The sequence below is a fragment of the Colletotrichum higginsianum genome, chromosome 2 (genome assembly GCF_001672515.1).
Source record: "Colletotrichum higginsianum IMI 349063 chromosome 2, whole genome shotgun sequence".
In the NCBI taxonomy this organism is placed as follows: domain Eukaryota; kingdom Fungi; phylum Ascomycota; class Sordariomycetes; order Glomerellales; family Glomerellaceae; genus Colletotrichum; species Colletotrichum higginsianum.
The window spans coordinates 5,565,092-5,576,320 of NC_030955.1; the positions used below are offsets into that span (position 1 = coordinate 5,565,092).

Genomic DNA, 11,229 nt, shown 5'->3' on the forward strand with positions numbered 1-11,229 from the left:
CAGCATCCACGCGGGGAGGGACATCCCGGCCGCGCATGGTGGGTTCGCCCGATGGCGTCGGATGGTGTTCCTGGCACGTCAGTGTTTGGGTGGTTGTTTGTCGATGGCATTTGGCCCGGAGGCGAGTCGGCAGAGTGCCCAGAGCTTGACGGACTGAGATGAGAGCGGCCGGGGAGGGGGGAGGGGCTGTTCGTTCGGTTCGGGCAGGAGAATAGAGGACGAGGGCCTTTTGCAAGCTGCTATCGCTAGATCTCCTCCCCCCCTCTGTATGGATACTCACTCCTCCGTACTACCACGTCCCCCGCATGAGAGCGAGAACCAAGGTGAGTGGGACAAGGGCGCCGAAGAGTTGGGCCTCAGAGGAGGCGAGGGAGCCCGGAAGAAACTGGATAGACTGGAGAGATGGATCTGGACCTGTCGTCCCATGGCCCACAACTCCCCTCGTTCACCTCGTTCACATGGGTCCTGCTGTGATTTCACCTGCCGAATAGTCGATAACGCGGCGGGTGGCCAGCCCCGGCCTTGGTTGGATCCGGACGCAAAGCACGAGATGAGGGCGTTTGTGCGAAGCAACGCTGGGCATGCATCTCCTGTCAGATTGTTCAAGCTGCAGTCTCTTTGAATGCACGATGCATTCAATGGCTTTGGGTTCCTCATTACGTATGAGAAATGAGTACTGGCCTCACCTTACGAGTCTGGCATCACCTACGAGCCTGCTTCACATACTGCAACCGCTGTTCCCCAGTTGCTCAACTCTCTTGCTTGTGCAGGTTGCGCCCTGGAACAGGGAACACGGCCTAATGTTGATACGCCTGGACCACCGCCTAATGAATGTCGATACGAAAGTCGCCCCTCCTTGTGCCTCTAGCCGAAAGGGGCTCGGGAGACTCGACGGTGCTAGGGCGATCTGGGAAGCTCGGAACGGCTCCGTTCCCACGGGAAGCTTCGGCCTCGTATTCCCATCCAGATTGGGGTCGGGCAGAAGAGAGGGTTGAAGGACTTTTGAAATGCCCTTCATCTCCCTCGGCTTTGTAAAGTTTCGGGGAAGACAATTAACTGCATGATTCAGTTGCATGTTGGATAAACTCCCGCCGGGGGGAGCAATGACGGATGGCGCAAACAGGCGCTATCCACTCACTGCTCACAAAATGGTATCTCCGCCCTGGCCAGCTATAGATTACAGATATAGTACCGCTGACTCTTGTCGAGCCGGGGGGGGGTTGACTTCGGACTCTTCTCTCATTTGAAAGCCGAACCGAATTAGCGTTCCATCTTAAAAGAAAAGGTCTTGGAAATCTGGCTAACTCCCTCTAAGAAGAAACCTAAAGGCAAAGGCATTTAACCTTAGTGAGCCCCGAAACTCTATCCAACAACGAGCCGGCGACTCTTTGCAAGAGAACCAATACGATGGGTGCGTTTCTGGACAGAAGTCGGTTAAGATTGGGAGGGAGTGCTTTGCGCCCTGAGTGATTATCTATCCGCATGCCATATGAACCTGTTCTGTGATGTCTCTCGTACACCACCCACCATCGACTCGAGTGATCTGAGTTGGTAACAGTCCCGGGTAAAAAAGGACCTGGGAACCAGTACTCGGCGTTGTGAACCAAGCCACAGGTTAACCTGCCCCTCGTCTTACACTCCACGGCAGGTCTCGCCTTATACCAGCACCCGACGACGATGATGACGACGACGACGACGACGAATCTAAGGACGGTAAAATGCTCACCGAGACCCGCCATCGCATGTGCCGGCGCTAGGCTCTCGAGTCCTGGCCATATGCCAAGGTGCCAGCTTCGGCATCGTCTCAACCAGCATCGACAAAAACAACCCCCCCCCCCTTGAGTGCATGCCAATACTCACTATCGACGGCCAAAACCCAGCTTTCCGGGCAGACCGGGGCCGTGCCTTACATACACTACACGCGGATGTCACCGTCACAGCCCGGCTCGGGAGGGGGGGGGGGCGTCGATGGGCGGCTGGGCAGTGTTGGTTTGCCGCGTCGCATGACAGGACCAAGGCTTTTGCTTGCTTGCTTGCTTGCTTGCCCTGTCGTCTTGGCCAAAATGGCGAGCTCACGGGGTTCGAGATGGGCTCCACTGGGCGAGATGGCATGCAGGATAAGGCGAGTACCATACTTATTCAGACATGCTCGCTGTTCGGATCTTCTCTATGTAGTTTATCTGCCTCTATGGGACGGTCGTGGACAGGGGGAAGGGGGGGAGGGGGGGTCTATTCTCTCTTCCCTCCACCCCATCCAGTCACTCATTCTAGTCAGTCTATCCATCATGCAAGAAGCTCCCTCGCCACCTCGTACGTGTTGATGAAGTCTATCCCCTCCTTCCGCCAGGTGTCGTCCTCGACAAAGCTCTTGGACGCCTTCAGGACCATGTTCTTGGGCGCAGTCACGTCGTACTCGGGCCAGTACGGCAACAGCCCCGTGCCATTCGTGTAAAGTGTGCCGTTGCCGCCACCGCCGCCACCGCCGCCGGCTTGCGAGTTGGGGTCCAGCTCGTAGACGAACCGGACGTAGGCCTGGCCGATGGCCCGGGCGAGGCGCGCGTGGTCGTCGTACTGCGGCGACGGCCCCAGCAGGCCCGAGATGTTCTGGAAGCTGAAGGCGACGTTGTCAAAGTGCCGCACGCCCTCGAGCTCCGTCCGGTTCCAGAGCAGCTGGTCGAAGCGGTAGCTGTAGACGGGCTGGGCGACGTCCGGCCGCGCGTAGAGCTCGCACATCTTGCGCCGGCCCGAGATCATGACGAGGTCGCCGCCGATGGAGGCGCCGCGCCGCCACTGCAGGCCCTTGTCCGGAAAGACGGAGCAGTTGGTGATGGACACCGGCGGCTGGGTGCAGGGGTCGTCCGGGTACAGCTCGAAGAGGCGGCGGATGGTCGGCGGCGAGAGCGCGTAGGAGCGCCAGTAGGAGAAGCCGTTGAAGAGGTCGGCCTCGGTGTTGGGCCGCGGGCTGCTCGGGTTGAAGTTGATGCCCTCGTCGCTGTTGGCGCCGGTGAGCAGCGGCACCCTGACGAACTTGCCGTCGCGGATCAGCTGGCTCGGGTAGCCCGTCAAAAAGTCCCCGTCGATCAGCGGGTTCCAGACCTGGCTCGGGTTGCCGGCGAAGAGGTCCGCCTGGCTGAGGCCGCGGAGGCAGGCCAGCTGGTCCTTGGCGGTCCAGCAGCCGACGGTGCGCGTCAGGTTCTCGACGGGCGCGTTGTAGTAGGCCAGGTTCTGGACCTGGGCGCCCGTCGGGCCGCCGCTCTCGAGGATGGCGGCGCGGTAGAGCCCGTCGTCGCGGCCGTCGTAGCTGAAGAGGTGGTAGGCGATGCTCTGCGCCCCCGCGCTCTCGCCCCAGATGGTCACGCGGTCCGGGTCTCCGCCAAAGGCCGCGATGTTCTCCTGGATCCACCGGAGGGCCAGCCGCTGGTCGAGCAGGCCGGCGTTGCTCGACCCCTCGGCGAGGATCTGCTGGGTCTGCAGGAACCCGTACATGTTGAGACGGTAGTTCATGGCCACGCTGATGATGGGCTGGCCCATGTCTTGGCTGACTTTGACGATGCCCGAGAGGTTGTACTGCGGGTCGGCCTTTGATCACGTCTCAAGTCAGTCACAAGCAGTCAATGGAAGCGAGAGAGGGACGGGGGAGAGCGAGGTTGGGCTTACGACAGAGCCGGTGTATAGACCACCGCCGAAGATCCAAACAAGAACGGGCAGCGGCTTATCGAATTTGCCAGCTGGACGGACAACATTCAGAGTCAAGCAGTCCTCGGACATGTTGAAGTTTCCCCTGAACTGCATACAGCTGTACCCTTGCTCAGTGGCGTCCCGCACGCCGTCGAAGGAAGAGTTGAGGCTCTTGGGCCACCGGTATCTCAACTGACCAACGGGAGGCTGGGCAAAAGGCACGCCGAGGAAGGCATCTTGGTCCCATTCAGACAGGTGACGACCGCGGTACGTGCCGTTGAGGACCTGGGCCGTCGGTTCCTGAGCTGCAACGGTGCCAAGACAGGCCAACGCCGCCGAGAGCAAATAGCACAACCGAGTCATGAGAGCGGGAGGGAGGGCGAGGTGAGACCAGAGTAGAACGAACGTCTTGCTCGATCCAATTCCAGACGGCCGGTTCATCCTCACCCTCATGTACCAGCATTTATACGCTCTCCAGCGTAGCATTGCCCGCCGCCGCCATCACATCACTCCGAACGGGTTTCGTCGCCGTACCGCTGGAAAAGCATTGCCGGCAGGGTCCCTGATTGGAGGAATTTGGGAGAACCGCAAGAGGCCCTCGTCACTCTTCGAATCCCATCTAGCTAGTGCCTGACTAGGTCAGCTTGTACGACACGGAAGAAATCATTGGAGAAGAATGCGGGGGGGATGCGGGGGACCGCTGTTGATTGCCAAGACATCCGGCGGCCGGCGCTCTCGAACTAGGAGTGAATGCCGGGCGAGAGGATATGACGAGAGACATAGAGGCTAGTGTACGATGAAAGAGGATGTTTATCCGGCGTCCAGAGTGGCCTGGAGTGGCGGGGCCCCATGCATGTGAATCTGGGGAGCGAGAGTTGGCGATGGAGGCGTGGTGTTGAAGGGCGGCCGGAGTCGGTGTGAGGCCAAGATGTTTGGTTCCACCACGGATTGAACGCCGAATCATCTTTGGGGCTGTAAAAATAGTCTTAGTTGTTCAATAACGGGTGATAGCAGTCAGAGTATTGATGTTCGTTGAGCTTGGCAGTAATGGCTGAACGAACAACGTTCATCCTTAGTGAGACTGGCTTAACTGAATATGAGTGAGTGATGAGTGATGAGTGAGACACCGTGCATCAAGTACTGCTTACATAAGTTCTCCCGGCTAATTACCGGTAAGCTTCCCCCGGCTGCTGACGTCAACCGAGCCGAGAGCTTCCAGAGAAATTTGGAGATGAAGCTTCTCGGCCAAAACACACCAACACCTGCTGCCACCTTATCTTGAACATTTGACTTTCTCGACAAGCCACGACAACGTAGATCGATCTCCTCAAATTGTCAAAATCAGATATCTCCCAGTAGACCGCCCCCCCTCCGAAACCCCCATCATGCTCTGCAGGTCGTGCCGCCGCGCAATCGCGGTAGCCAAACCCGCCTCGAACACCATCGCCAGAGCTTCCGCCGCGAGCCTCCCGATCGCAACCAGAAACTACTCCTCTCAACGTGCCGCTACCCCCCGATCAAGCCCGTCTTCTGTCTTCGTATACCGCCCGTCACTCCACATCACTCAGACGGCTCCGACGCGGTCCTACTCGGCCGAGACGTCTCCATCAACACCATCCATCGAAAAGCCCGACCACCTCGATGCCGCCGAGTCGACGATATGGGACAAGCTGGTGGCCGAGTTCGCGCCCTCGGAGCTCGTCGTGCAGGACGTGTCGGGCGGCTGCGGCTCCATGTACGCCATCGACATCACCTCGACCAAGTTCAAGGGCGCCAACATGCTGAAGCAGCAGCGCATGGTCAACGCCGTGCTGGGCGACATGTTGAAGCAGTGGCACGGGGTCCAGCTGCGCACCAAGGCCCCGTGAGCCTGAGAGGTTCTTTTTGTCTTTGGCCGGATCGAGTCTCACCCCGTAACATAACGGGAGCGGGCATGGATGTATAATACTTGTAGACGACAGTGTACCATCAACTTGACTATTCTCTCATGGCCCAGCTCCTCTGTGGCCAGACCGACTACACGACTAAGCAACTTGTTTTATTAGGACCTCAAGAGAGGGGAACTCGGCTTTTGCCGAGGACATTTGCAGGATATATGCATGCCCTGGGTTCTCTCGGTCGAGAAAGGGAGGCCACACCCAGGGATTCCGAGGACTAGTCGCCTGATTTACTCTCACACTATCTATGCCTGGTGTAGAAGCTATTCTCCTGGCTTATCTTCTTGCCCGTTTCCCTAGGGCTCTTTGACGATCTATTTCTCGCCACGCCTTGCGTCTATCTTCCCCTCTCGCTAGTATTTGTCTCGAAGACATCCGCTTCGTATTCTCTCAATCGACCTCTCCATCTTCATCTTGGCCAATGAGATTGGTTGCATTACTCCTCCATTTGCCTGATTTATGGACCCCATATGGGGCCGCCAGGCGATGTACACCCATTTTATTGAGCAGTCACATCATCTTGCCCCCATCCATAACCACGCTTGCTTTACAAGGGACATCATCTCACATTGTTGATTGTCCCTCACCTAAATGCAGCAATTTGGCCCGCCGTGGACGTTGCGAAAGCCAAGTGCTTACGCCAAGATGGCCGTGTTACACCATAATACCACATGCTCACTATAACGCCGCAGCAGTGATGCCTCTGTCGCAAACGTCGGTCACCTCTTGTCTTCTCCGGTTCTCCTACATTTGGCAGCCTATTGCCCAGCCACCGGCACGTCTTATAGGTGCCCGTGTCGCGGATTACTCACCTCACTTCACGCCATGCCGCCCACATACGACCTCGGAGCTGTGATTGGAGCCACCAGGTTCGTCGACAGGGCACACTTTAGATGCAATGAGGATGCTTTTGAGCCCCGAGAAGCAACCTTCAGGTTCCTACGCTATGCAGATACTTCTGAATAAGTCCAGTCGTCGGCATGCCGAAGACCGATGGCCACGGCCCGGTCCACCAAGCCACTAGCAATCAGTACCCCCAGCTTACCGACATGGGAGCGCCAGCAGTCATCCTCTAAACGTTTGAAGCTCCTTGGGGCGATGTAACACCGGGCGGGCCAACGTCATTCGGGACATTCGATGTGAACTATGTGGCAAGCTTGATGATGGCTGCCAGATAGAGTGGGGGACGTCGTGAAAGGCAATGATGTACGTCTTGACGATTCACAAAAAGGAGTGGGCTCCCTTTTACGTCCTGGCCGTCGAGCGAGCACTCTGCATTCTGCCATCTTGGGCCCCCTACCACCTACGCTTCCTGTGGAATCTAACCAGTCAGAGCAGAGCAGCATGGCTGCTCTTTTCAACTTGGGCTTGGGCCTCGACGCCGGCGCAGCACTGCTTCTTCTCGCCGTTGCCTTTGTCATCTACTACCTCGTCTCCTCGGCCATCGCGTGGCACCCCCTCCGAGCGTTCCCCGGTCCCCTCGTCGGCAAGTTCTCCTACTTCTGGCTCATATCCAACGCGCGTTCCGGCCGCCCGGCCGAGCACTTCACCAAGCTGAACCGGCGGCACGGCCCCCTCGTGCGCATCGGACCCAACGACCTCGTCACGGACGACCCGGACGTCATCCGCCGCATGAACGCGGCGCGCTCGACGTACAGCCGGTCGTCGTGGTACAAATCGACCAAGCTGAACCCGCACGAGGACAGCATGTTCAGCCTGCGCGAAGTCGGCGCGCACGACCGGCTCAAGGCGAAGTGCGCGGGTGGCTACGCCGGCCGGGAAAACACGGAGCTCGAGGCCGGCGTCGACTCGCAGGTCGCCAACACCGTCAGCCTCATCCGGCGGAAGTACATCACTACCGGGGACGCCGTGCGGCCGATGGACTTGGGGAAGGTGGTGCAGTTCTTCACGCTGGACGCCATCACGAGGGTCGCGTACGGCAAGGAATTCGGGTACCTGGCGACCGACTCGGACGTGTACGACTACATCGGCACGACGGAGGCGGTGGTCCCGTACCTGCAGCTCTGCGGCGAGGTGCCGTACATCCAGAGGATCGTCTTCTCAAAGTACGTGCTCGGCGCGTTTGGGCCGAAACACACGGACAAGAGCGGGCTCGGCAAGTTGATGGGGTCTGTACTGGTGTATATGTCAAGCGTCGAAGGGTTTATAATACTGACAGGAAAACAGGGTTGCCAAAAACGTTGTCGCCAAGCGGTTCGAACCGGATGCTAAGGAAGAGCGCGATATGCTGGTATGAGGTCCTCCCCGTTGCCAATAGACTATTCGGCCAATAGCTGAGACACTACAGGGCGCCTTCGTCCGCCACGGAGTCAGCCAGGGTGAGTGCGAGACGGAGGTTCTGTTCCAGATCATCGCCGGCTCGGACACGACGGCCACGGCGATCCGCACGACGATGCTGTACACGATGACGTCTCCGCACACGTATCACACGCTGAAGAAGGAGATCAACACCGCCATTGACGAGGGCCGCATCTCGTCGCCCATCACCCACGAGGAGGGCAAGCAGCTGCCCTACCTTCAGGTAGGTTTCGCACCATCGAGGCCGTGCTGCTTTACAGATTACATACATGTATGACGATTCTCATCTCATTTTGCAAACAGGCTGTCATCTACGAAGGCCTCCGCATGAACGCGCCATTCACCGGCCTCTGCGCCAAAGAGGTCCCCCCCGAAGGCGACAGCATCGACGGGCGGTTCATCCCGGGCGGCACGCGCATCGCGCAGAACGTCTGGGGCACCCTGCGGCGGGCAGACGTCTTCGGCCGGGACGCGGATCTCTTCCGGCCGGAGCGGTGGACCGAGGCGGACGCGGCGGCGCGGGACCGGATGCTGAAGACGACGGAGCTGGCGTTCGGGCACGGTCGGTGGGGCTGCGCCGGGAAGAACGTGGCGTTCCTGGAGCTGAACAAGATTTACGTCGAGGTGAGTCTCTCTTTCTTTCTGGTTCTGTTGGAGGAGTCTCGTGGGGACGCAGTGTGCTGACGCGTTGGGTAAGCTGCTTCGCAACTTTGACTTCCAGATCATGGACCCGGCGAAGCCGTGGCACAGCGTCAACTTCAACTTGTTCATGCAGGACAACTTCTGGGTCAAGGTGACCGAGACCAGGAAGTGAGTCGACAGGTGATTAAAGCTCAGAATTTTGGGGGTGGGATTGTGATGAGGATATGATAGCAATCAGAGTGTTTCTAGCAGAGCAGATTATGGTTAAATGGACATTTATTTGATGCCGACGCCTTTGTAATTGATGTGCACGAGAGTCTATTGTGCAATGAGGCTGTTCAAAATATTCCAGTAGTATATCCTCTTATAACTGAACGAGACAAACCTGGTGATCAAACCAATTCAAGGTGTCTCTCCCTTCATCTGAAGTTCACTAATTTCACCTCCAGCAAGGAGCTTGGGCCTTTGTTGCTTTGTCCTTGTTTGTACCACTGCATCCCAGTACTGAAGCCATCCCCGTCAACCATGACATTGCAGAAGTGGCACACCCATTTCCTACCAAATGATTGCGCAATACGACGACAGAAGCCCTGAGCAAATTTTCGGGGCATCATGACCTGTAGAATCACCAGAATTGTCAAGCATCTGACAGGCCTTGGTGGCTCAGTGGTAAAGCGTCTCACTCGTATCTGCTACGTAATGAGAAGATCGGGCGTTCGATTCGCCCTCGAGGCAGATTGCAATTACTTTTGCTTTTTTACATGATGGTAGGTAGGTAGTAGGCAAGTGTAAGTAAGTTTCTCTCGTCTTATTTGAAACGGACTTTGGTTTTGCTTGAACCGTATATGCACATACACTCAACACACATACACGGTGGTCGATTAGATGTACCGATTTCCTACACATAGACAACTATCCTGGAGTACAGCTAGCTACCTACACCCCCCAATTGCTCTCCGCCTACTCGCGGATCAAGTGCTTGAAAAAGTCCCCCAGAAAGAGCGCCGACCGCTTGGGGTACCGCGTCTTCTCCGGGCTCTCAAAGTCGATCCACGTGGCGCCGAAGCGGTCCGAGTAGCCGGCCGCCCACTCCCAGTTGTCGGTGAAGGTCCAGCCAAAGTACGACTTGATGACGACGCCCTCCTGCGAGGCCTTGGCCACCTCGGTGAGGTAGCTCTTGAAGAAGTCGACGCGGAAGGGGTCCTCGAGCACGTCGTCGGGGCCCCGGGGCCTCCACCCGTGCTCGCCCTGCGCCGTCGTGCCGTTCTCCGTGATGTAGATGGGCACGCCGTACCGGTTCCAGATCCAGCGCAGCAGCTTCGCCCACCCCCACGGCGTCGTGCGCAGCCAGTACGTGTCGCTCGCCGGGCCGCGCGGCACGCCCTGCCTGTTCTCGTCCGACTGCTCGATGTTGCCCTTGTGGTCGTTGATGTCCGGCGGCCCGTCGCGGTGGCGCACGTAAAAGGCCGAGTACGAGTTCATGCCGTAGGCCTCGGAGCTGCCCAGCACGAGCCGGCTCTCCTCGGCCGTGAAGCGCGGCAGCCGGTCGCCGAGCTGGGCGCGCATCGAGGCCGGGTAGTCGCCCGTCTTGTACAGCGGGTCGGCGAACCAGGCGATCTCGAACTCGCGCGCGCGCTCGGCGGCCTCGACGTCGCGCGGGTCGGCCTCGTCCCACGGCTCGGACCAGTTGCCGTGCAGCGTGATCATGACGCGGCCTTTTTGGGCCGGCTGGAACTCGCGCTTGTACAGGGCGGCGGCGTGCGCGTGCGAGACGAGCTCCGTGTGGGCGACGACGAAGGGCTCCGTCGACGAGTCGCCCTCGGCGTTGAGCTCGCGGAAGCTCGAGCGGGCGGGCGCGTGGACGCCCGCGGCGTAGCCGGCGAGGGTGTAGACGCCCGGCTCGTTGTACGTGATCCAGTCCTTGACGCGGTCGCCGAAGCGCTCGAAGCAGACGCGGGCGTAGCGGACAAAGTCCGGGGTGTAGCGGTCCTTGTCGAGCATGCCGCCGTAGCGGTCCTCGAGGGCCTGGGGCGTGTCCCAGTGGAAGAGGGTGACGTAGGGCGTGATGCCGTTGGCGAGCAGCTCGTCGATGAGGCGGTCGTAGTAGGCGAGGCCGGCCTCGTTGACCGGGTCGTCGGCGCCGCCGAGCGGGATGATGCGCGACCACGACAGCGAGAAGCGGTAGCCCGTGACGCCGTAGCGCTTCATGAGGGCGACGTCCGTCTTGTAGAGGTCGTAGGACCGCACGGCGTCGTCCCCCGTGCTGCCGTCCTTGACCTTGCCCGGCGTGTGCGCGAACCGGTCCCAGATGGACTCGCCGCGCCCGTCCTTGTCCCAGGCGCCCTCGACCTGGGCGGCGGCCGTGGCGAAGCCCCAGATGAAGTCGGCGGGCAAGGCGCCCTTGATGGACTCGTCGAAGTCGAGGGGGGTGGATGCTGCCATGGTCGTCGGTCTTTGCCTCGGTGACGACAGCTTGGGTCTTCTGGGGTCATCGTAGTATTTAGTTAGTCGAGACTGCTTTTCTCTCAAGTATTTCTTCCTCCCCGGAGCTGTTGTTCAAACCCCCGCCTCACGACCATGTGTTGATGGGCTCTCAAGATGCATGATCGATGGAGGGGCATTCCCGGGGCGGGATAAAATGACGATGATTCGC

General features: G+C 59.0%; 4 protein-coding genes across 4 annotated transcripts; 2 read left to right on the forward strand and 2 right to left on the reverse strand.

The window, feature by feature from the left end:
• Positions 1-2,283: 2,283 nt before the first annotated feature.
• CH63R_03393 (Carboxylic ester hydrolase) lies at positions 2,284-4,164 on the reverse strand (the record flags this gene model as incomplete). The annotated part of the gene is made up of 2 exons (XM_018298368.1): positions 2,284-3,579; positions 3,658-4,164. 2 exons carry the CDS (start codon positions 4,162-4,164, stop codon positions 2,284-2,286), a joined length of 1,803 nt encoding a protein of 600 aa, XP_018163184.1.
• An 899-nt stretch (positions 4,165-5,063) lies between these two features.
• CH63R_03394 (BolA-like protein) lies at positions 5,064-5,546 on the forward strand (the record flags this gene model as incomplete). Its single annotated transcript, XM_018298369.1, has 1 exon — positions 5,064-5,546. The coding sequence occupies one exon, from the start codon at positions 5,064-5,066 to the stop codon at positions 5,544-5,546; it is 483 nt and encodes a 160-aa protein (XP_018163185.1).
• Positions 5,547-6,959: 1,413 nt separating this feature from the next.
• CH63R_03395 (Cytochrome P450) lies at positions 6,960-8,748 on the forward strand (the record flags this gene model as incomplete). Its single annotated transcript, XM_018298370.1, has 5 exons — positions 6,960-7,744; positions 7,803-7,866; positions 7,924-8,157; positions 8,238-8,558; positions 8,656-8,748. 5 exons carry the CDS (start codon positions 6,960-6,962, stop codon positions 8,746-8,748), a joined length of 1,497 nt encoding a protein of 498 aa, XP_018163186.1.
• A 788-nt stretch (positions 8,749-9,536) lies between these two features.
• CH63R_03396 (Beta-glucosidase) lies at positions 9,537-11,018 on the reverse strand (the record flags this gene model as incomplete). Its single annotated transcript, XM_018298371.1, has 1 exon — positions 9,537-11,018. The coding sequence occupies one exon, from the start codon at positions 11,016-11,018 to the stop codon at positions 9,537-9,539; it is 1,482 nt and encodes a 493-aa protein (XP_018163187.1).
• Positions 11,019-11,229: the final 211 nt, after the last annotated feature.